Source organism: Rhynchophorus ferrugineus, unplaced genomic scaffold (genome assembly GCF_030347505.1).
Source record: "Rhynchophorus ferrugineus isolate W39M unplaced genomic scaffold, kcgeb_rfMv2 rfM1, whole genome shotgun sequence".
Taxonomy (NCBI): Eukaryota; Metazoa; Arthropoda; class Insecta; order Coleoptera; family Curculionidae; genus Rhynchophorus; species Rhynchophorus ferrugineus.
In genome coordinates this window covers 8,115,574-8,141,506 of record NW_027472580.1, presented here as the reverse complement: position 1 = coordinate 8,141,506, position 25,933 = coordinate 8,115,574, and the positions used below count along the sequence as shown (strand labels likewise).

The window sequence follows — 25,933 nt, the reverse complement described above, 5'->3', positions numbered from 1 at the left end:
ATTGGAAGTACAAATAATAAAACTGAAAATTATAATGTGTTTCTTCACAGACACCTTTTGAGGCATTTTATTTTATATTACTTCATTATTCTGTTATTGTTATTATGTTCTAAATGCAAAAATATTTTTATTTAAAAAGGTTTAGAAAACAAAGCACTTGTATTTGAGTGGCTTTATTACTTTATTTTTAATTAAACAGAAGTTTTCAATAAAACAATCCAGATATAAACAAATTTAAATTTTTAATTGGATTTAGAAACCAAATGACATAAACAAGTAACTTGTAAAACCTCAAATAACAAACTAAAATACTGCACATGCCCAGTTAAGTTAAAGATAACATAAACATTGCTTTTTTAAGTTATTTTGAAATAAAAGAATAACATTTCTTAAAATTTATGATCAGTAACTTGTAAGATAGGGAAAACATAATTTTAAAACGATGTTCTTTTGTTTTGTATGTATTTTAGTAAATGTTTTCTTTGCTATGAAGTCCATGTTTATTTTAAAATAATCCAAATAAATTATCCTAGTTTTGTTGTTACTAGTCAAAATAAGTAATTAGTCTGTTATTATTAAAAGCAGTTAAGTTCTTGTGAATACTATTATTATTAGAAAATGAAAAATAAAATAGAGTGTAATATTGTTGATTAATCACCATTGAATAGACTGAATCATGAAATTAAAGCTGTACTGACCGGTATTTATTAAAAATAGGTTATCGAAAATAGGAGAAATGTTGTCAGTTTAGAGATTGACTGAATATAACTAAAGATGAATATCGTACCCTTTTTCATTCTCTCGAATAAAATTCTTTATCGAGAAATACCGAAAAATTTTATAGGTGTTTAGTTGACATCAAAGAATCTGTTTAATTTAGTAGGTAGATGGAAACAATGTTTGTATGAATGCCACGTGCATTTTGAATGAAAAAGTTTATACCAAAATTGTGTCCGAAAGAAAACAAGACAATTTATATTCAACGTACTACTATATCTATTAAAAATAACAGAAAACGGAAAAACTTACTTTGTCTTGCCATGATTACCAATCTAAACTATTATTCTTTACACATTAACTTCAATCTTCACGACACTACTCAAACCATCACCCACCAAACCATGTGGAAGCAGTTGTGTCACTTTAAAGCAACACTAGACTGACCCTTCAGTGATTTATCTCCGTTTCGGAGAACTGAGAGAGGAAATAGATTAAAAGGCCGGACAAATTTTAACCTTAACGAACGGAGATACGACGTGCAGCGAAATATCAAAGAAAAAACAACCACCCGCAACTTTACGCTGTTAAAATGACGTGAACTTACCTGAACACTATGTCACAGCAATCCATCGAAATTTCGAACGATAATACACAGCGTAGAGAAGGTTTCGTTTTAACCTAAAATAACTACTGGCAACTGCGGATACTCTGAAGACTGGTGGTAGTGGTGTGTTAAGGAACACGGACGGACATCAAATGATAGACGGTAAAGAGCTGAGCAGGGAACCCATGAATGCAGGTACAAGGAATTTAATATCTTAATGACACCCAATAAAGTCAAATAAATAGAGAAAGTTTTATTATCCTTATTGATGATGAGGTATACCTGGCAAAACATCCGCAATTTTCGGCAACCCATAAAATAGAAATATAAAAAAACACGAAAAAAAAAACGAAACAATTCAAACACGTCTATTTTTATTTAAAGGTCGAAATATTCACAGTCGAGTATAATTAGCATGCGGCTAAGGCTACTTTCTGATAACCCGAAAAAAACCTTCGCTCTTGGTGTCGATAACCCGTGTCCATGAACACCTGTTCGATTTCCGGGTGCGAGGAGGTGGAGAAAAAAATGAACGCGAAACCGATAGCGCGGTTATGTAATTTCAAAGTCCCCAGAAAATCAAACATCCTCAAAACGCGGCGAATTTTTCGATAAATATTTGCCGAAACCTTGACAAAAGCACCGCAGATGAACAAAAGGAAATTATTTCTGACCGTCACTGCTCGCAAAAACAATCGGTGAATGGAAGAACGCCGAATTTAAAGTAATTCCTCCTTTTTTGTTATATTTTCTAGTTTCCTTTTTACTAATATGGGTTTTTATCTGGACTAGGCCTACTGAGACCAACCCAGAATACATCCGGCCTTACCCAGCCTGATTACGAGCGTGACTGGGATGGTTATTCCTTATCGGATTTTGCACTGTTGCTTACAGATATTTATAATTACAATAATAAACATTCGGTCATGCCTGCGGGATTCGAACCAGATCCTATCCTGTCGCATTGTCCGCTGCGCCAATAAATCAATAGTAATTTATATTATTAATTGATATACAGATTATTTTAGCGACTTTAGCAGTTTGTTGCAGTTATGTTGAAAGGATTGATGAGAAATTGTCGTTATATATATATATATATATATATATATATATATATATATATATATATCCAAAATCAATATTCTGTCAGAAAAACTTATAGTAGTACTTTGTAAATTTTTTATTTTTAGTTAACTGGCTCTTCCGAACATCTGGCATTATTTTCTCACATTTTTTAAGTTACATGAATTAATTTTGAGGGATTTACCACAGATTGGTATATTTTGCATAGAATATTCCCCTAACAATATTAAAGTGTAACTTAAACCAGATGAGTAAAAGAAATTGATTCATTCATTTCGAAAGTGTTGTATATATATTTATTATTGGATTTGATAGTTTCGACAACCTTTAGCTGCAGAATTGATGACAGAAAAATGTGTATTACTCAAATAGGTCAGAAAACAAAGGAAAATTGTTCTTAAATCAAACGTAGCCATGAAAATGTCATTAGAATTGTGGATATATTTGTTATGACTGTTATTAATTGCAAAACTGACGTTTATGAAAAAAAATCACTAGTAGTTTGAACGAGTCTTTTTTAATCATTCATAATGAACACAAGGACTACTGAATATACGCTTATTTTATACAAGACATCAAAGCATATTACGAAAGTGGGTGAGAAACACAAAAGGAAATTGTTTTCGAATACCTGACAGTCACGAAAGTTTAAAAACAGTAAAAATTCTTCATTAATTTATAAACCATAAATTGAGACTGAAAAGACGAATGATTTTTATTATGATTCTTGAGCTCTGCAGGTGTATTTTCTTTAATTTTATAAACTATGATGAATAACGATAAAGATATAAAAAATAATATAATTTATCTTTTATTTCGAAATGGGAATTTAATTTCTATTCGAAAGTAAATGTTCTCCAATCATTGATAGCCTAAATTGACTTAAAATATTGATAATGAATAAGAAGTATAATGAATACCAGTTTGTCTAATGATATGAAATTAATACTGAAAAAAAAACAAAGAAAATTATTAGTAAACAATATAGTTTACATAATTTGTAATAAAATAATATAATTTATAATTTATTTTGAAGCTGATATCTGAAAAAAATTCACAACTAGCTTGAATTAATCCTTTTCAAATCATTAATAATGAACACAAAAAGGACTACGCAATACAAGTTTGTCTTGTAAAAAAGTCTGAGATATTTTATAATTATAATGACAATTGAAACTGAAAATATAAATTACATTTATTATGACTTTTCAGCTCTGTGGATGTATGAATAGCGATAAAAGATTTACAAAATAATATAATTTATTGCTTATTTCAAAAAAATAAATTGTCTTTAAATATTCATCATAATGAACAAGAAGTCTCGCGCATACAAGTTTCTGTAATAATGTTGTTAAATTGATAGTGAAAAAAGAAAAGAAAATGGTTACAAAACGTAATATATTTTACCTAATTTGTAAAATAATTGATAAAATAGTTATAAAATAATATAACTTAGTGTTTATTTTGAAACTGATGATTTTAATCATTCATAATGAACTACTCAATATAACTATGTCTTGTAAAAAAGTCATATATTTTATAATTATGGAATTGAGACTGAAAATACAAATTAAATTTATTATGACTTTTGAATTCTGTGGATGTAATTAATTAACTGCCTATTTCGAAATGGGAATTCTTCATTCACTGATAGCATATGTTATGATATGATAAATATGCATAATGAACAAAAAGTTACGAATACTCTAATGATATGAAATTGATAGTAAAAAAAACAAAGGAAAATTGTTACGAATCAACTTTCAAATTGATGTTCGTGCTCTTTGTTCATTGATATCGTGAATAAATCATTTTTTGTACAATTGTATCCTTTTTAATTTAAACTATTTTATTTTGTTATAGGTATTTATATATAGTATAGATAGAGATTATATTTATATATTATTATATTATATATTATTATATAGTTATAGAGATTTATTTACAAAATAAAACCATTTCCACAACACGCGTTTTGTTCGATATTGGGTTGAATCCCGTACCTCCTTCTGACCACTTCCATGTTTCAAATAATCGTCTCAATGTCCCGAAATTGTTGTCGGCATTGGTCGTATCATCCGTACGTGGAGAACTTGACCGTGACAGTTAAGTCTTCGGGTACGTAGGTCCCATGCGCGGAAACGCACACAATCGACCAAAAAATAATGTTAAAATCGACCGTTGAGGAAATTTCAAACACGTGCGAAGGCTATAACGATATGAACGTTCGCCACTACCGAGAGTACGACTTACGGGTCCCGCGCGGCCACCACACCGACTACGACTGAATCAACCGACTGACTATCTTGCTCGTTGGTCGGTATCGACCGTTTTCATCAAAAAGTTCGCTTTATTAATATACGGGGGAGTTCGCGAATAACTATTTCGTATATTAGTCATTCGCAGGAACATCTCAGAAGTGTCTGTTCCGAGAAAAACTGATATAAAATAATAATAATCGAATGGAGAAAGGTCTGTATTATATGACGGATGCGGTAAAACCTTTCTTCAACGCATACTATACTTAATATTTCGACCCGTCCCTGAAGATAGAGGTGGTGGGGAGTATCACGAAGTAACAAAAACATTGTTTAAACAGTGATGGCGGATTTTCCAGCACTTCTTACTATACTTTTGACGCAATAAACTGGTTAATGAATGTTTTGGCAACGTGGTAAAAAGTTCATTGAAATTGTCATTGACACTTGCTCTGATGGAGACTTCTCTACATATATTTACACCTTTATTAAGATCTTCAAGCTTAGCTTCATCAAACCGTCTTTGATCTATCAATAAATGGATATCAAATAATATACACATTATAATATGTATTGCATTGAACTTATTATTCAAGTTACACGTTTTCAATTGTTGTCAAAAAAATGCCTATTTTTTATTTTCATTACCGTCTTATTCTTAAAGTAACATATTTACAAACAAGATGGTATTTTACCTTTCGTTCAAGAATGTTATAGTGTTATATAAGTCAATAGCAAGACAATACGTCAATAATACTTTAACTATTAGGCTTATAAATTAGTTTTAAAGGAATTTTTATAATTTTATAAAGCTTTATTATCAAAAATAGGTACAATGTATTTTATTGAAAGTAGTGTTTATCGATACACGCTCCTCTTCCTATCTTTGGGCAATTTACGAATTCCACCTTCAAATACATTGTCAGTTGTCGTTCGACCTTCGTAGAGTAAAGACGTGTTTGGAGCGACGGTCAGTGTAATAAATTTGAAAGTGTACTACCTGTGCCACAAATGCGATTTTAAAAAATAAGTAAAAACCGTGACGACAATAACAGTGTTAAAACTGCGCGTTAAATGTTTAGTGAAAATGTGTTTAAAACGATGGTCACTGCAATAAAGTAACAAAGGTAAAATTTTGGGGGCTGTTAAGGGTCGGAGGTGCATCATCTGTACCACAAATGCGGCGTTATAACGGTTCTGAAACAAATACCGGTACTGAAATTTTTGTAAAAACGTGAATTAAACTATTCATTAAATAAAAATGATTAATAGAGAGAACCAGAGACTAAATGAGATGGAAACACAATCCTCAACGTCAGGTGAAGCTTATCTGGCACAACAGAATCAAATCTTTTGTCAAGAAAACCATAAGAGAACGCAAAATGAGCAAGCTCTCTATAATGCGTATATTAACGAAAAAACAGCCCGACGGAATCTGGAAATTGCACTAACAAATATGCAAAAACAATTAGATGCACTACAACTCCTAATAAAAAACCAAAACACATACAATCCAACTAGCATTCCCGTAGTGAACCAGTGCACTGAAAACAAATTGCCTGTAAACTATGAAACAGACGAGGAAGAATTGCAAAAAGAAGTAGGCTGGATAACAGTTAAAAGAAATAAGAAACGAAAAGCAAACTACACACCTGAAGCTTCACCACAACAACCAAAAACCATTAAAGCACAAGAATTGAATAAAGAAATAAAAGTGCCGAGACCACCTCCAATTATAGTAAGTAATGTCACAGACTTTGACTTGCTATATGAAACAATGAAAACAAATAATATACTATTTAGAGCAACAACATTAAACAATGGACAAATCAAATTAAACGCCGAATGTCGTAAAACTTTTACGAAAATTGCTGAGTGCTTGGAATTCCTAAAATTACAATGGCACTCGTATGAAGATAAGCAAACCAGAGACATTAAAGTAATGGCAAGAGGGCTTCCACCGACAGCTAAAACTACTAAAATAGTGGAAGAGTTAATAAAAAATGGACTTAAATGTACTGACGTCACAAATATCCTGAAAAAAGAACGAAATAAAAATAACAATGGAGAAATAGTTGTCCAGAAGAAGCCTTTACCACTGTTTATGTTATCATTCCAACATAACACGGACATAAAAGCAATTTATGAAATTAAACAAATTCTAGGAGTCGAAGTAAAAATAGAACCTCTTAGAAAGGCAAATCTTGTGCCACAGTGCAAGAGATGCCAATTACATGGACACACACAAAAATTCTGTAAAAGGGAACCAAGGTGTGTAAAATGCTCAGGAAAACACATCACGGGAGAATGCAAAAAACCCAAAGGAACAAAAGCGAAATGTGCGAATTGCAATGAAGCGCATCCAGCAAGCTACAGAGGATGCGTAGTTGCGAAAACATTCCAAGAGAGAAGAAATAAAATCAGTCAGGCTAAAGAGCAAAAAACAGTGACTCAAAATAAACAACCAAAAATGTACAACGAAATCAACGATGAAATGACCTATGCTCAAAGCATAAACCAAACCGCTCAAAAAGAAACAAAAAAAGAAGACGTTACAACCAACGAACTGCTATTGAAACTTATAGCAAAGCTGGACAACCAGGAAAAGATTATTGAATCGTTTTCTGAAAGATTACTTAAACTCGAAAACAATAGGGCGGTGGCCTCAAGAACTAAAAATGGCAAGTAAAGACATCCGCATCGCAATTTGGAATGCTAATGGGATTCAGAAACATCACGCTGACCTACAAGTATTCCTAGAATTGCAAAAAATAGATATTTGCTTAATATCTGAAACCCATTTGACAAAGGAATCCTTTATTAAATTTAGAGGATATTACTTTTACCACACCATTCATCCAGCTAACACAGCAAGAGGAGGAAGTGCAATAATAATAAAAAATAATATATGCCATCATCAAGAACCCGGACTCAGTTTAGCAGAAAATCAGGTAACGGCAGTAACTGTTATATCTAGCAAATACAGGGTTACATTAGCTTCCATATATAGCCCTCCAAGATACAACCAAAAAAAAGAAAATTACTTGAATGTTCTAAACAACCTAGGAGAAAAATTTATAATCGGTGGTGATTTCAATGCTAAAAATACAAGATGGGGATCTAGAATGACGACAACTAAAGGTAATGAATTACATAAAGCAGCTGCTGAGCTAGGGTGCAGTTACATGTCGACAGGAAAACCAACTTATTGGCCTACCGATCCAGAGAAAACTCCAGACCTGTTAGACTTCTTTATAGCTAGAAACATAACCACTAACTACATGGAAGTTGAAGAAAATTTTGACTTAAGTTCAGATCACACACCTGTGATTTTGACGCTGAGTGAAAACATTATAAGAAAACAACAAAATCCAACATTAACCAACAAGAGGACAGACTGGGAAGGATTTGTTGAAGAAATAAACAATCGAATTCAACTAAATGTTCCCCTTAAGACAGAAGACCAATTAAATTATGAAACCGAAAAATTCGTTGCAGACATCCAACAGGCTGCTTGGAATAACACTCCAGAAATTAAAACTTCAACCAAAGGAATAAATTACCCGAAAGAAATCAAGGAAATGGTAGCTGAAAAACGAAAACTACGGAAAAAATGGCAGCAAAATAGAACACCTGAAAATAAGAATATCTTAAACAACATAACACAAAGGTTGAAGAGGGAAATTTTGGAAATTAAAAACAATTCCATAAATAACTATCTACGAAATTTAACAGATGACAAGAACACAGACTACTCGCTCTGGAAAGCCACTAAATACCTAAAACGATCCTGTCTACATAGTCCTCCGATAAGAAACATGCATGGAAGTTGGGCACGCAGCAACCTGGAGAAAGCAGAAGCATTCGCTGACCATTTAGAGAAAACTTTCAAACCAAACGAAAGTGAAATTGAACATACTTTACCGGACATAGACGGCGAAAATTCGACAATTCAATTAACAACTCCGAAAGAAGTCACCAACGTTATTAAAACTAACATCAAGCCAAATAAATCACCAGGCTATGATTTAATAACAGGGCAATTGCTGCACAATCTGCCAAGAAAGGGTATTATAAAGCTCACTAACTTAATCAATGCAGCATTTCGACTGAAATATGTCCCAGACGTTTGGAAAATGGCTGAAATAATAATGGTTCCAAAACCTGGAAAATCACCAAATGATATAAAAGCTTATCGACCTATCTCACTGTTACCGATGATAGCTAAGGTATTTGAAAAGCTCCTCTTGAAAAGATTAAAACCAATTATAGAGAGAAAAAACCTAATACCAACACACCAGTTTGGGTTTATTACCAAACATTCAACGATTGATCAAGTGCATAGAATAACAGATGTTATTGAAAAAGCCTATGAAGATAATAAAGTATGCTCAGCTGTATTCTTAGATGTAGCACAAGCTTTCGACAAGGTATGGCACAAAGGCCTCGTCCATAAGCTACAGAAAATATTACCGAAGCAACACACCGAACTATTAAAATCTTACATCACAGCCAGAATGTTTAGAGTGAAACAAGAGGAAGCTTACTCTACAATAAAAGAAGCTAAAGCAGGTGTACCACAAGGAAGTGTACTGGGGCCAATTCTGTACCTACTTTATACATGTGATATACCACAAATCGAAAACATTACAATGGCTACATTTGCTGATGATACTGCTATTCTTGCTGTCGGAAACAATAGCGAAGAAGCAACCCGAAAACTACAACAGGCTACTGACGCTATAAATAAATGGACCCAAATCTGGAAAATACAAATTAACCAAAACAAATCTGTGCATGTTCAATTCACCTATAAACAGGCCGCGCTTACACCATTGACCATAAACCACACTGTCATACCATACAGCAATAATGCTAAGTATCTCGGAATGACACTTGATGCAAAACTACGGTGGAAGGAACATGTCAAAAAGAAAAGAAAAGAACTTGAGTTAAAATATAGAAAAATGTATTGGCTAATTGGAAGAAAATCTCAATTAACTATACATAATAAATTACTTCTATATAAACAAATATTAAAACCTATATGGACATACGGAATACAATTATGGGGATGTTCCGCAAAAAGCAACATAAATCTAATACAAGTTTTCCAGAACAAAGTCCTAAGAAGCATCGTAGGTGCACCCAGATATTACCGGACCATTTATTTACATCGAGATCTTCAGATACCGACTGTCAATCAAGAAATTAAAAGAATTGCAAAGAGACATGAGGAGAGACTTCACTCTCATGTTAATTTCGAAGTATTACAACTCTTGGACAACACCAAAACCGGACGCAGACTCAAAAGGACCAAACCATTTGAACTTGTGTAGTGTGTTGTAGTGCAGTGAGGTGCATTAGAAAAAACTCAAAGTGTTAAAACAATTATTATTATGTTAGAGACTATGTAGGACTGATGAGTCCTATTAGATATATACCTAGATTTAAGCTATTATAAGGACAAATTGTAGGTTAGTCGGCAACGACTAGTAACAATGTATATAATTATAAAAAAAAAAAAAAAAAAAATACATTGTTCTTTTGAGGCTATCCACTACCAATTTTCATAATAAGTGAAGTGTTACTCAGACAGGTCTCAAGTAATAATAAAAGGAAGCAAGGTCTGGAGAATACGGTGGGTGGAGTGGTACATCATCTTTTAATGTTTCCAAGTATGTTGTTTTCACCGGTTTTGCAATATGAGGTCGAGCGTTGTCTTGCTGAAGAATAACATTGTTGTCTTGGCTTAAATGCATGAATTGTAGACGATAGCGATCGGTCCCCATTGATGGTTTCATCGAGTAATGCTTTCAAATCTTGGTATTAACTTTTTTGGGTGTATAGAACGCCCTGTCTTGTGTCTGTGTCAAAATCACCACTTTAACTAGTATTCACATATTGAAATCGATGTAACGAGATTGCGATAAGCTTCACACAGCATTCGATAACCTTCAGCTGCACAACTTAGAAAATAATTAGAAGCAGTTTTAAAACGTAGCAACATTTTTAATAACCTTAAAAAACATTGGTGTTTTTCCAAAAAGGAATTTAGTTGCTTTCACAAATTAGCCAATGATGGAAAATACTTCCAATGATCGATATACTAGAGTTTGTCAAATAAATAATAATGAGAAGGGAAGTTACATTACCTTGATCAATTAGGTATCAACTTGAATATTAACCTCAGAGGACTCTCATTATTAATTAAACCTGATTTTCCTATTCATACCGTTGAATGAAAAACGGCGAGCATGAATGAGTGACCTTAGCTATTTTAACTTTAGTCTTCTATTTATAGCACCTGTCCTGTTTAATATTTCAGACTCACAAACCCTTGGACATACTCTTCCTGTACTGTTTAAATAAATCCTTTGTCTAGCTCTGATGTTAACTACGCTGATATCAGATCGTATGGTGTAGATATTTTTTAAATATCTATTACATAATGATTGTTGATTGTTATCTAAGATGGACTTTGATGCTATGTATACAAATATTGCAATTCGTTGTTAAGGCTAATTTAGTCTCTATTCTAGTCTAGAAATGTGAAAAAATCGTTCTTTTTCTATAAATTTCACATTTTAAAAATATGTCCCTAAGAGGATTTTTCAAAATTTAAATTATTTTCGGAGATGTTTTAGGGACGAGTAATTTGGTGAAAAATATATGATAGCATCACTTTTCTACATCAAAGATATTTAGCTTAAAATATATTATTAGTCATCCAAAAAAGTATTAGTTATCTTATTATTACGAATAGTTTAGGGAAAACATTTAAAATCCATTTCTAACTAAAGCTTTATTATTCTAGCTGTGTGGTTACACTTTTCCTGTAGTTCCAAAGTTAATTCTGATAGTAACCATAATATCTTATCATTGTATACGGATATAATTTAAAATATTGACACAGCAGCTATTATATTTGTAGAACTGACATCATTTATCAAGACCGATGTTACTTGGCTACTATTTACGAAACCGTAGCAAAGAAAACTATTAATACGAGCCGTATAAAGAAAACGATTCAAGAATGTGTTTCTTAATAATATATTTGAAATATCGTGGCTGAATGGACACCCCGTATATACACAAAAACACCGGATACTCATAAATTTCTAAGCAAGTGTCAGATCCCAATAGAAATTTATTACGAGCCCAACCACCTGGAGCATTAGGAAATGTAATTTTCGAAATAAGTCGGGTCAATTTCCAGCTGCTTCTGTCACAATTTAGATAACAGAGATATTCGAAAACTAAGCAGCCGATATAGTAGGGTATTATCGGCTTTCTAATGAGCTTTCTAATTTCGAAATTTCAAAAATCCTTCGTTATCTTTAAGATTTCGTTTAAGGTCAATGCACGTTTCGATCTCGTTTGATGAAAATCGTTTTCCGGAAAATAATTTTCTGAGGTCTGACAAGAGGCAAAGCCCATAAGGGGCTAAATCTGGCGAGTAATATGCATATTGACACAATTTTTAGTTTAATTCGCAGTGAGTTGAGTTGAAGTTCTCTCATATACGGACTTTGTTTGCACAATTTTTGCATCAGTTTTGATTTGAGATCATAGTGGGACACCCAGGTCTTATCCGTGATGATGAAATAATCCTCAAACCAGTGTTTTTTTCAATCTGTTTTTGTATCCCTGTCAGCAGATTGGACTTTTACCTGGTGTTTTAAAAATGTTTATCAAATTAAATTAATTTACTGATTTTTTAAAAATAATATAGATCTATTATATGGACTGGACCCACTGCTTAGAAAGGTTTCCGAACCACATTCTTCCAACTAGCTAGTAACTAATTTATGAGACCAATTGAAAGCAGTATAATTACGTTTAGTAAAAATGCGATACTGATGATAATTTCACACAAGTAAATCAATTAATAACAAGCATCAAATCAACTTAGTTATTATGAGCATTAAAAATGAATTTATGATTATTTCAGACCAATTGGCCAATGTATAAAGCCGAAATTTACTAAATACTGAAAGACATAATTTTTTTAATTTATATGAAGTGAGTTTTAAAAGATTAAATGTTTTTAGTTTTCAGCTTGATAAATTTATGCATTCTATATATTAGGGATGCAGAAAAAATATCGATATATCGGATATTTTTTGAAAAAGATATCGGATATTTTTTTAGCCAATATTTTTCGACATTTTTTCAAAATAAATCAAATTGCCGGCTTCATGGCGCAGTGGTAAAGGCGATAGGACGGTCTTTCCACTGTTGCGATAGCAGCGGGTTCGAATCCTGCTGGGGCATAGTCGTAAATTTATGTTTGTAAAGTTGGCCTAATACAGAGGACCGTGGTTCGGGGCCCACGTTTTTAGGTCTTTACGTCCAGTCCAGATAAACCCATAGTTGGTAAAATTTTCAATATCGATATTCTTTTCGGTGGCCAACACACCTACTATATATGGCATAATTTAATTAACTATATAATCTTTTATGTTATTATAATTATCTGTAATATTGACAAACGTCCATTAAAAGACCAACTTTATTAATATCTATATTATTCCCAAATAAACTAGAATTTTCTAATAAAATACACAAATTAGAGACCACATTTTCTTTGTTGTTTAAAATTGACAAAACACAATAGGAGAAAAAAATAATATTCACTATTACCATATGACATTTTGAATAAAATGAATATGTTAGGCCTACAAATTAGTTTTAAAGAACTATTTTTTAATTTTAAGCTGTACTGTATTTTATTCAAATTATTGCCCATCGATAGACGCCATCCCATGTCTCGGACAATTTATGGATTCCAACTCGAAACAACAAGAATCTTTTGAGGCTGGATCGAATTGACCCATTTTTGCGCTGCTCAGAGAGGTTACGTCATATGTTGAAATATCTATCAAAAGGAACAAGGTCCGGCGAATAAGGCGGGTTGGGTGGCAATTTAGCAAATGCATCAATTGTAGTCAATAACGACCCCATCTGCTTAAGGCTACAGAAGTACAAGTAGTGGTCAACAAGTCTCCAGAACTGCCCATGTTAATTTTGCGTTGCGGTGAATTGCGGAAGATAAAAACTTAATTATATCACATTATATCACGGATGCCCGATTCCTCAAGCAGAATTAGCTAAATACCTCGGAATATATTTCGATGGTAGGTTAAACTAAAAACATCATGTGAGACAAAAAGCAGAGAAAATTTGACTCAAAGTCAAGCAACTGTACTGGTTAGTCGGAAGATACTCTCAACTTGATCTTATATATTGATATTTGATATGTTGATAAATCTTTTGGCTTCTAGTTAAGTTTTAAAATCGGCGAAACAAAATTGGAGGCACAAAGTTAATAAATAAAAACAATAATATTCAACGTTACAAAATACAGTTGGAATAAAACGACAATTATATATTAAATTCTGATGTTATAGAAATAGAAAGTTAGACTCATCGTAATAACTATATGAATCGAGTTTCTATTTTATTCTAACGTTTCTATACACCCTCGTAATTACCACTGATTTACACACAGCGGCTGTTATAGGAAAACTGAAATGTTTTAGTAATGGCTGAAACGGTTATGTACTTTTTTCCTGTCTGTATTTGTAATAGGCGTGCGAGTGACTTTCTAATTTGCCTTTAGTCGCTTTTCCCTATCACCGTTCAACTGTGATCCAGTTCGCCCGTTCAAGGTATTTTCGGTCGGTTTACCGATTACTCATACAAAAGTCGAAATTAGATTTTTTCACATTTTGAAATAGCCGTCGCTATCGCTTATCGACAATTCACTTTTGTCTACGGGATTTATGACTAATGAAAAATCGCGATATAACACGCACAGAGACGAAGATAAACGTAATAGAAAGCTGCTAAACATTTCAGACACTCATTCGAAATCCACATTTTTGATCTATATAGTCTATTCAAGGTTTTTTTCTGTATATACGTCATCAAGATGTTTAAAGTGTTGCCTGCCGTAATTTGTAAAATAGTCTCAGAATTAGACAATATTTCCCTTCTCATTTTATTCTAGTTAAAAAGAGACACAATGCTGTCTGACTAGTTCCAACATGTAAACGAATGAGCCTCTGTCAAAATCGTCCGGTTGTCAAACCTATGCAAAATTCTTGAAAGCAATAGCAATAAAAGGTTATAACTCTAACCTATAAACTATTGTGGCTGTAAAATTAATTGTAGTTTTTTGATGTACTATAATGATAAAACAAATTATATTTAATAACATTTTTGTTCAATTATTTTATTTAGATTAGAATTTCGTTGTATGTCAATGCCAAACTGAACTAAAATTCGGAGTTGATGCGTCAACATTGCGACGTTTTAATGTCACAAATTTAAATGACGTATGTATAAAATAATATTGAACAGACTACAGATTGGTTTTAGGTCGTAAACGATGGCATAACAACAAGAATAATCCAATAAAATTGAAAGTCCTGCTTTATTATAATTGATTATGTTTAACATTTCATAAAAAAATATTTTTGTAGAATTTACTGGGAATAACGGACTATACAATTGTTCTGGTATATGCATAGCTTCACTTTTAAACAAATGATGTCGGCAACAAGTAAATTATACTATACAGCACTTTTGAGTGAATTTACGGGTTTTACAAGTTTACTTAAAATTTGTCTACAGAGACTTACGACTAGGTACCTATCTAGGAAGACTTACTGGCCCTTACTTACTCTCTAATAAAATGAAATAAAAGCTAGTAGCACTTTTCATTATTTTTATAATTCAGTGTAATCAATGAATTGCAGCAGTTGGATATTGCATTGGGAATGAAGTCTTTCTCCATATCTTATTGCGAATCTCTTAATTTTTCCAATAACAGTTTGGCAATTCGGTGTCGGTGTAAATAATTGTTGCTATAGTATATGGGGGCATCAACAATACGTTTAATTCTGAAATACTTGTATTATGTCGATGTGACATCTTGCAGAACAACCGAATTCCATAGGTCCATGTAAGTTTTAGTATTACTTGTACAGCAGTAACTTATTATATATTATATACAGACAATTTATATTTTCTCCCAATAACCAATACATTTTTTTGTGCTTTATGTCGAGATCTTTACTGCATGGGATAATAGTATAGGGTGGGGCAAAAAGTTCCAATACCATTTTAATTGCACGCCATCTTGATTATGTGACGTTTAGCTCAGTTTCACTATAACCATTGTGTTGTGTAGATGTCCAAATTTTATTATGGATATAGTGACAATATTTATTGAAAATAATCGTTCCATTACTGCCACTCAGTGGAAATTGCGTCCAAAATATCCTAATCGTCCAATGGTTCACAAAACCACAAGTTATCGTTTACATGCGAATTTCCGACAGTACGGTACGACAACAGACAGGCCTCGTCGGTCTCAAAGGTCTCGTTCATATGGACATTTCTGCATTCAGTTTAAGGCAAATTTTGAAAACTGATTTGAAAATGTTCCCGTACAAAATTCAATTAGTCCAAAAATTGCTACGAGATCCTGATCAACGAGTTGAGTACAGTAATGCAATCCTAAGAATGCCTGGTGAAATTGAAGGTTTTTCGTGGTAATGAGCTATGAAGCCCATTTTCTTCTCAGTGGTCACGTCAATAAACAGAACAGTCGGTTTTGGGAAACACAGAATCCTCTATTAATTCATGGAACATCATTGCATCCCCTAAAAACAACTGTATGGTGAGGTATTTATACTGGAAACATCATTGGTCCCTATTTTTTTGGAAATGAACAAGGTGTTGCAGTTACTGTTACTGTTGAACTGTACCAAGACATGATTCGAAATTATCTTGCGCCTGAAATGGAAAAGCAAGGACTAGAGGACATGTGGCTTCAGCAAGATGGGGACACAGTACACACAGCTTGTTCAACAATTCAATTATTGAATGATGTTTCTTCCACAAAGACTAATTTCGCAAAGTGGCGATTTAGTATGGCCAGCCAGATCTCCCAGACCAGACTTTTTTTATGGGGTTTTATAAAATTAAAAGTTTATGTGATTAAGCCCCAAACGATTCAACATCTTAAAGACAGTATTCGTCACGAAACTGAAGAAATTCAGCCCCAGATGTTGCAGATGTCATGAAAAATGTCTAGTTAGTATAGGCAATCAAAATAGTAGCGGGACTTTTGTCCCATGTTGTATTATGCATCTTTACTGGTAGGTGAACAGTTTGGTTGTAGGTAAATTCAATAAGCACTGATTTACACTCATTAACTTTTATTCGCCATGTCTGGGTCCAGTGCTAAGTTGGTTTCAGTTTCTTCAATATTCCACTATAATAGCCATTATATGCTCCATTATCAATATTATACGATACATATTTTTTAATATATCAATATCCGACCTAATAATAATAGTCAATGCTTGATACTTTAGAAAATGTCAAGTGACGTCACTGTTTCGTAACGCTTCTGATTGACGTTTGACTGAAAATGGCGATTTTTCAAACTTTTGCTTTTATTTTTACTAAAAGCTCAGTAATCAATGTTTTAATTTAAAAATAAATATCTTTTAGAAGTATCACTCTAATATTTTATTGTAAATTCGTGATTTTTTGTTACTGCCATCATGCCTATTTGTACTCCTAATAATATTATTAGTTATATAATCAAAATATTGATGAATATTAATATCCAATCAATAATATTGACCATGATCTACGCCTAACATTTTATGAACGATTTTGTTCGTCGTGTTACCTCTAACTTGGTGAATTTAATTGAATTCACTTGTAATTTATTTTAAGTTTAATACGAAGCAAAACAAATAAAAATTTTACAGACTACACAAGTGATTTCTAATCAAAATAAACAACCGACGACTTTGGACTTTGGAGTAGTAGTAGAAGTAAAGGTGAATATGTGTATGTATGTTTAAATTTGAATATCATTTAATAATAAAACAATAACAACAGCGATTTGATGTATTCATGTCTATGGAAAAAATTATGTACCTGAAGCTCAGATCACCAGAATTGTTTGGCAAGAAAAAAAATTATAAAAATGTTTACTATACATTATATTTTTTTAGTGATTGTAAAAGTGTTTAATAGTTGCTAAATGTTCAATAGTAGTTAAATATTTATATCTATTAAGACCTTGAATTCCTTTTTGGGACTTTTTGGAAATTTGAAGGGAATGTCCCATGAATACTACACAAAAAGGTAATATTATGAAGGAAATTTCGTTGAAAAACACTGTTGAGGACACTAAGGCTGCTTTACTTACGTTTTTCATATTTTATCATAAAAAAATTAGGCATAGAAATACATAGAATAAATATGTGTTTGAAATACATATGTGTCCACTCACAGATTCTTTACCTTAACCTGTCATTTTGGAATCAGTACAATTTGCTCAGTCCACATAACAATCTTTTAAAAAAACTAGAAGTAGAAAGTAGTGTGTGTATATATATATATATATATATATATATATATATATATATATGTATATATATATGTTATATATATGTCATAACCACTGCGGCTAGATATGTTATCATCATAAACTACACGCACACAAACACTTCTGGAAATGTGCGAAGACCTATTCAAGGTTCTAATACCAAGACCAGTAATTACAGAAAATATTTAACCAAGTTGGCTATAAAATTATTTAAGTCAGAGTCTTCAAAAAAACCATGTAATATAAGAGTTACGAGGTAAATAATAAAGTAGTTCAAGAACATTTGCAAAAAGGTTTGATTTACTACCTGTTATAACTACCGCAATTTCTTCATGACGTGTCATATACCTGTACTTCAAATAAATGTTAGGTTTGAGACTGTTTGGATTAACATAAGTCAATGTATTTATTGTGATACATGGAATATTAATTTCCAGCCATTAACAGTAAAAATAATCAATTACAGTATAACGTAGCGTGGTTGAAATGATTCCCACGCCTTTCACATAACAAAAACTGTTGAAATTTGGGTAAACCCATATTTGCAAAATTATCGGTATTACCACCAGTCACTTTTTAAGGTTGTCGTATACGAAATATGAGAACTGTATTGAATTTGCAAATATTAAGTTAGTGATATGTCATCAGCTGTGGTATTTATTTTGAAAAGTTCGTTCTAACAAAGATTGTTCTTTTATAGCTCAAAGTCTTGGTTTTCTCGTAAGACTGAACTGTATACCAAGTTCCTTTGACTTAAACAATTCACCAAAAAAATCCCTTTCATATTGAACTCATCATCTTTAGATCTCCTAATGTACCATTCGCATTTTGAAATTGCCAGAGTTTGTCCATTGTGAATTTAATTTCAAACCACAACCTCCCCGGAAACCCTTTTTTAAAGAACATAGACGTGCCAACAATGCAATAACTGTATTTTTATTAAAATTTCCTTCATTAATTAGCACTATTTAATGGTAATGGTAAGAAAACTATATAAAGGGATTATATATTCCGACAAGAAATTAGACAACTAATTGTCGAAAATGTATACTCACAGAAGATGGCATCCATCAAGAAGCCCTTTAGACAAAATCTTATATAAAAGAATTACACAGTAATTAACAAAGAAAATTAAATAAATCACACAAGCATAAATCCAGATCCCTTTCAGAGCTCCATGGATTGTAATGCCAAGTATTTACTTTGGAAAGCTACTAAACATCTTAAGCGTCCCATAGCTCAAGTGCCTCCTATTAGAAAGATGTTTGCAGAACATTTGGGAAAAACATTTTTCCATAGACGATCCACCACCATGCCTCAATCCCAATAATTATTCTGAGAGTATTACATTAGTGACTCCTAAGGAAGTATGGTGCGACAATTAATTGAATGTGTGACGAGTGGTAGTTTAAGATTTGTTCCATATGTATGGAGACCTGCTAAATATAGGTATAGTGACACTAAAACCTGGTAAAAATTTAAGCGGAAAGCTATGGTATCAGGCTTGGTCTACCAGATTGATTTCAGGAACACCCACTCAACAATAGGCCAAGTACATCGAATTAAAGATGTAATTAAAAAATCTCCAGCAAATAAATATGTGTGTTCTGTTGTCTTTCTTAATGTTGCACAGACATAGTTTGACATAAAGTCCTCTTTATGATCTCTCATAAAGAAGTGTGATATAGAGATTACTTGAATAATCGATACGTAACTGTTAAATATGAAGGAACATACTCTGATCTCAAACTGTTTGCTGATGATACGGCTATATCTTCATTAGTAGAGACTGCAGAGAGGTCAACCTAGAAATTCCAAATTACTCTAGATAAAGTTGCCATCTGGACTAATACCTTGGAGTGACCCTAGATGCTAAGCTTAGATGAAAGGAACATATAAAAAGAAACGCCAAGAATTCAACATCAGGTCCAGGAAAATGGTACTTGGATGAAACTCGGAATTATCAACTTAATAAGCTTATTTTAAATAAGTAAATATTAAGACTCCAGAATCACTTCAACATGAAATGAACAAACTTGTAATGTAATTAGATATCTCAAATGGAAGAAACCATCATCAGTTATCAATATTACAACGTGTTGATGTAACAGCAAGTGATCCAGTGGAAAATATTTTAGTTGTACTTATTTGTTAGTATGTTAAGGCAGAAAAAAAATTAATGGGTATTTGTACATTAGTTTTCACCTCTTCATTTAACGAAAATTTCTCCCCAGCGAGCATTTTTTTGAGGTCTGAGAAATGGATATAATGGCTGGTGGCCAGATCGTGAAAATACGGTGGATGAGGAAGTAATTCCAAACTCAATTCATGGACTTTTGTCATCGTTTTCACTGATTTGTAACACGGTGCATTGTCTTGGTGAAGCTTGAAATGCGGCCGTTTTTCGGCGATTTCGTCCCTCAAACGGTCCAATAACGCTATGTAATAGTCGCTGTTGATGATCCTTCCTCTTTCAGATAAGTCAATGAAAATTATTCCATGCGCATCCCAACTCCCGGAGTTCACTAGGATGACTGTCGATTAGACTTCAGAGTGAAATGATGAAGCCGTGTTTCATCCATTGTCACACATCGACGCAGAACCTCGGGTTTATTACTTCAAACACTGCTTCGAATCATCAACTCGTCGTTTTTGGTTAAAAGTGAGCTCGCGCGGCACCCACTTTGCACAGAGCTTTCTCATACCCAAATATTCGTGAATGATATGATGTACACGTTCAGTTGATATCTTTAGAGTGTCTGCTATTTCATTCAATTTCAATTTAAGGTCATTCAAAATCATTTTGTGGACTTTTTAAATGTTTTCGTCGGTAACAACCGCTTTTGGGCATCCACTGCGTTCACCTTCTTCGGTGCTCAATTTCACCACGTCTAAACTTAGCATACCAATTCTTGATGGTTCATTTTCCCGGGGCAGTGTTCGGAAACTCGGCATCAAGCCAAGTTTTTGCTTCAACTGTATTTTTTCCCTTCAAAAAACAATATTTTATCAACACGTGAAATTCCTTTTTGTCCATTTTTTTCACAATAACAAAAGTTGCTTCACTCAAAATGCTATAATTCACAAACTAATGATCCGACAGCTATCAAATTTATACACGCATTTTTTGAAGGCCAGGGCTAACTATAAAACATATGGATTTATTCTAGTAGCGCCATCTATGTATGAGGCCGGGGAGTTTTCAATTGACCTGTTATATTTTATAACTAGATACAAAAGTACTTTGAAAACACACTTGAATTACTAAAAAATCAGTCGAAGTTAATCCACAGGTACTTAATACGTCAAATATAATAGAACAGCTGATTGCAATATAACAGTATGTCGTAGGAACGTTTCCCACGCCTTTCACAAATCGAAAACTATCGCAATACAGTCGCAAAAGAGATCGTCTCTATTGCTAATATCGCTGATGATGGCGATGATGAGCATCGGAAAGAGAGAGACAGACAATATCGGTCCTCTGTTGTAAATGTACCAATAAAAAATGTAACGCTATTATACTGTTGTGAAGAGAAAGGTTGAAGGCGGTAGAAAAAGGGGCGACCGAAGTGTAGGAGCCAGTAACAATTCGAAAGAGTAACGGCAATAATAAGACAATAAAAATGTAAAAGTGCCCGGGTACGCTACTGACCTTATTTCCCCTACGAAACGCACTTTCAACGTAACCTAATCGAATTAAACAACGTCATTATTCCACGCGCTCGGGTTTATGTAACTATTACCAATTATTATTGCGATTATATTATTTAATTCGTCAGTATTATTGTGATTGAAGCAAAAAAGTAGCTGCTGCTGTGGAACTGAAACGCCCAGCTAATTGAGTGGTCGCCGCTTACTTTTACCAGGAAATGAGACACGTGGGCAAAATATGACTTGTTTCGAACGAAAAATTGTATTGTTTTTCCATCACACATATATATACAGAAAAAAGGTTTCTAGGAAAAAGAATTGCGCTTTTTAAAAGTATATCGACGCAGTAGTTGCGCCGCTCATTTGTTCTGACATTTCTTCCGTGAGGCCAATGATTTAAACGGTTTATTTTTGCATACTGTAAAGCTGACAGTTCAGGGTTAGTAAAATGGAGCAGTATACTAGAGAATAACGCACTGAATGGGTTATGGAACATCAACACATGGTTGATGTAAGTTTAATTAACATAATCAAATTGTTGGACTTTATTTCTTTCAAAAAAAAATTAAATATATTTCTTAAACATTATTATAAAATCATTTAATTATCTTTAACAAAACTTTTATATTGGTACTTGATTATAAATTATTTATTATTATTTATTATAATTATATTAATTTATGTTACGAAAAAATATTGATATTTTTTTCTCCGATATATCGATATATTTTTAAAAATATCGAAAACGACATAGATATTTTTTAAAATATCAATATTTTTCTCGGTATTTACGTGGACGATATGGGACTTGAGCACAATATTCACTGGTCGTATACTATCTCGTTTCAGTGACCATAATTGATCCTTCTTGTGATTTACGAGGGTTGTTATTCATATTTGAGTTGCTAATATTAAGCGTTGTTAGGCTCTATCTGACGGTTGAAGCAAATGGTTGCCTGTTTCTTCGGGTAAACTGGACAAGCGGCAACCGTGTTGTTAGAGAGCGGGCAGAACATTGAATTCCGAATACACAATTATTTGTATACTAGAAGTGATCGTGAAATACAAAAGACTATTCTTCATCATTACAATATCACACATACTCTAAATAACCACCTATTTGACAGCCTAAAATTTCGAATTGGTGGGTGATCCACCGTACAGCCTTGACTTGGCACCAAATGAAAATATGCTGACGTTTTTTTGGCGCCTGAAGAAGCCGTTGATTCAATTGAAGACCACATTTTGGAGGTGCTTTAATCAGAGTGAAGAAAGTGTTACGAATATTGGTTCAAGCGCATAAAAAGTGTAGTGATCATCATGGCGAATACTATTAAAAACAATAAAGCTATTTTCGTTAATAAAATACTGTTATTTCATTATTAGGCTCAATATATAAATAGCGACTCTCTTTTATGGGGGTTATTTCAGACCAAAAGTCATTAACACCAAATTTACAGCCATCCTCGTGTTGAAAGAGATTCTACGCTGATTCATCAACGCAATTCAGCTATTTTATGCGAAACTGTATTGGGGTTTCGACAATAAAGTGCATATGTACCACTAGAACCCTGTAATTGAAAAAAGATGTTTTACTCAACTTCTTTTCTAACACGCATTTCTTGAAGTTAAATTTTAACATATCTCTTCGTTAGTTTTAATTAAACTATTCGTTAGGTAAGGTCCAATGAAACGGGATTCAATTCAGGAGACTTCAGGAATAATTCAAAAGATGTACAAAATATTTGGAATCCCTTTTAGAGAGCTGTATCATTTTCCAAATAAAGACAATTTGAAGGTGCCTATAGTTGGGGATAAAATTAAGGTAGTTGGTGAAAAACACAAATGAGACTAGAAAGCTGATAATACAATCACGTAAACAAAGTTATCACCACAATATAAAGATGACAGAGATTAAGATTATGGTGTTTCTATCTCTCCATGGTAAATACCAATAAAAACATCTAAAAAGCTATTTCCAGTCCTTGCAATTGCAATAGTCTTTGCTCAATATCTTGTTTTACTTGCATTAACTGTTTATGGTTGATATTTAATCAACGAATTTACAAGGCGGCACCGCCTTACTATGTATAATAATCAGTCTCGTTTTATTTGGCCAAGCGATAACGAAAGATTTGAGAATGTTGTTTGAGTTTCGGCATTGCAAACAGAACGATAAGTTTTACCAGCATTATCGTGTTAAGATTTAATTGATATTTTATAATATAATTTGCATTCACGTACAAATATTTCAGAATTAATTTTTATTTAAACACATTGCACATATTCAGTCAATCAGAAATCCAACGCAGCCAAAACAGAGTTCTACGATTATCAATGCTTATGCAATGCTATGCAACCAACGAAGAGCTGTACGATGAACTCAAAATCACATGGATAGACGAAGTGATCCAAGATTTCGGCTTAAAACATGAAATAAGGTTGCTATATCACAGTCACATGGAAGAAAGAGAGCTACTGAACAACACGGAGGAAATCAAAAGATTGAAGCAAAACAAAGCACATAAACTTGTTTAATGTATTTGTAATTTGGGAAATACATACTGATGCATTAATCCCGTACTCGCCTTGCATGTGTATTAATCAAGTAAGATTGCACTAAGCATATCTAATGTAAGTTGTAATTAATTTTAAAAAATGGTACATATTATAACTAATTATTAACTACAACTATATAGCAACTGTTGCTTAATATTGTTCAAAATCACTCAAAATTGAGTAGCCTTTTAAAAGGATTCTTCTCTCTTCAAGTCAACCTTGGACTCAAGTAATTACAGTACTTCGACGTTAGACAATCTTTCGTAGTGCTTTTTTTGTGGATATCCTCATTTCTAATATACCAGAGAGAATTAACAATGCTGCAAAAAAATTTGTTTTGGTAAGTTTGGATCATGTTGATTTCTTGATGCACCCGCATATTTAGACACCATATATCCGCTCTGGCTTGAAATTTTTTTTATATAACTACTGAGCAATGTATTATAATTTACCGAGAAATGATAATTCGGATTGTCGTCGAAGCAACCACTAAATTTTTTGGGCCTCATACAAAGTTTTGCAGGTTTTTTTAACATGCTATTTTTATTTGAGCTTAACGTCTAGTAATCTAATATTACAAGTAATCTATTATTTTGGGACTGAAATCCATATGCGTAGACTTCGTAATATTCAATATTAGTAGTCATTTCTTAGACCACTCAGTAATGTGACCGGCAGCTGTTTTTACTTTTACAGTTGCTTCAATGTTGTTATCTCTAGCGAGTAATCTAGTATCATCAGCAAATATGACCACTATTACTACTTCACAATTAGGGTATCACTACTAAACAGTAAATACAACATTGACCCAAGGAAACTGCCTTGTGGTTGTACCATAGATGCATAGATAGTTTCAAATCTAAATATTTGTCAACGAAAAGATGACTAGAAATGTAGGATTTGAGAATCTTGCTCAACTGGCTAGGTACCGCATGGTATGTTCTTGCATTCGAAGTCGTCATATGCCGTACTTGGCTTGGGTCACATCTAGAGATACAGCTGAAGTTTTCTCAATGAAACCTGTAATATAATGTAGTTGAATTGCTTTTCTGGCGAGTGACCAACTTTAGAGATCATCTCAGAAGACATCCGATGTTACCCAGCCTGGTTACTGGCGTGACTGGGATCATTTTCCTTGTCGGATTTTAAACAAAACAAAACAATGAAATTAAATAATGAACTATTCTCTTAACTTTTAGGATTTGTCGATATTTATATATTATACACACAAACAGTACAAAATTTAGTAACAGTAAAATAATACTCCATTCTTCCCGCACTGTAAAGAATAGCGTCAATGCTTCGTCTAATACAACGATATGAAACAAAGATACAAGGTAATTTTACCTTTACAACATTATTAAATTAAATTTTTTCACTAGTACTATTATTTAGTACGCAACCACGTTTTGAATAATTAATTTTACAACAAAATAAAACCAGTTTTTTATCACGTTTCGAATTTGAATGGAAAATCAATCTTCCGTTTCATTTACTAGTAAACGTGGTCCTTGGGTTCGATTCCTAACCCAATTCGAACGAAACCTTTTTTATTAAGTAAACGTTACGTAAGATCGACGAAATCCGAACTAACACACGAATGTTTTTCAATAATTTCGCGTGAGATTATAT

General features: G+C 32.9%; 1 protein-coding gene across 7 annotated transcripts in view; it reads right to left on the bottom strand.

The window, feature by feature from the left end:
* gus (splA/ryanodine receptor domain and SOCS box containing gustavus) overlaps window positions 1-25,933 on the bottom strand; it is a 457,580-nt gene that overhangs the window by 19,462 nt on the left and 412,185 nt on the right. Inside the window, exon 1 of one of the 7 annotated variants that reach the window (XM_076415440.1) lies at window positions 4,411-4,713. The exons of 4 other annotated variants lie outside the window; for them this stretch is intronic. In XM_076415440.1, coding sequence (XP_076271555.1) covers window positions 4,411-4,430 — 20 coding nt within the window. In that variant the 5' untranslated portion in view covers window positions 4,431-4,713. Of the gene's footprint in view, window positions 1-1,324; window positions 1,431-4,353; window positions 4,714-25,933 lie in introns of those variants that run through there. 2 more of the 7 variants (XM_076415425.1, XM_076415432.1) reach the window with 2 other exon arrangements.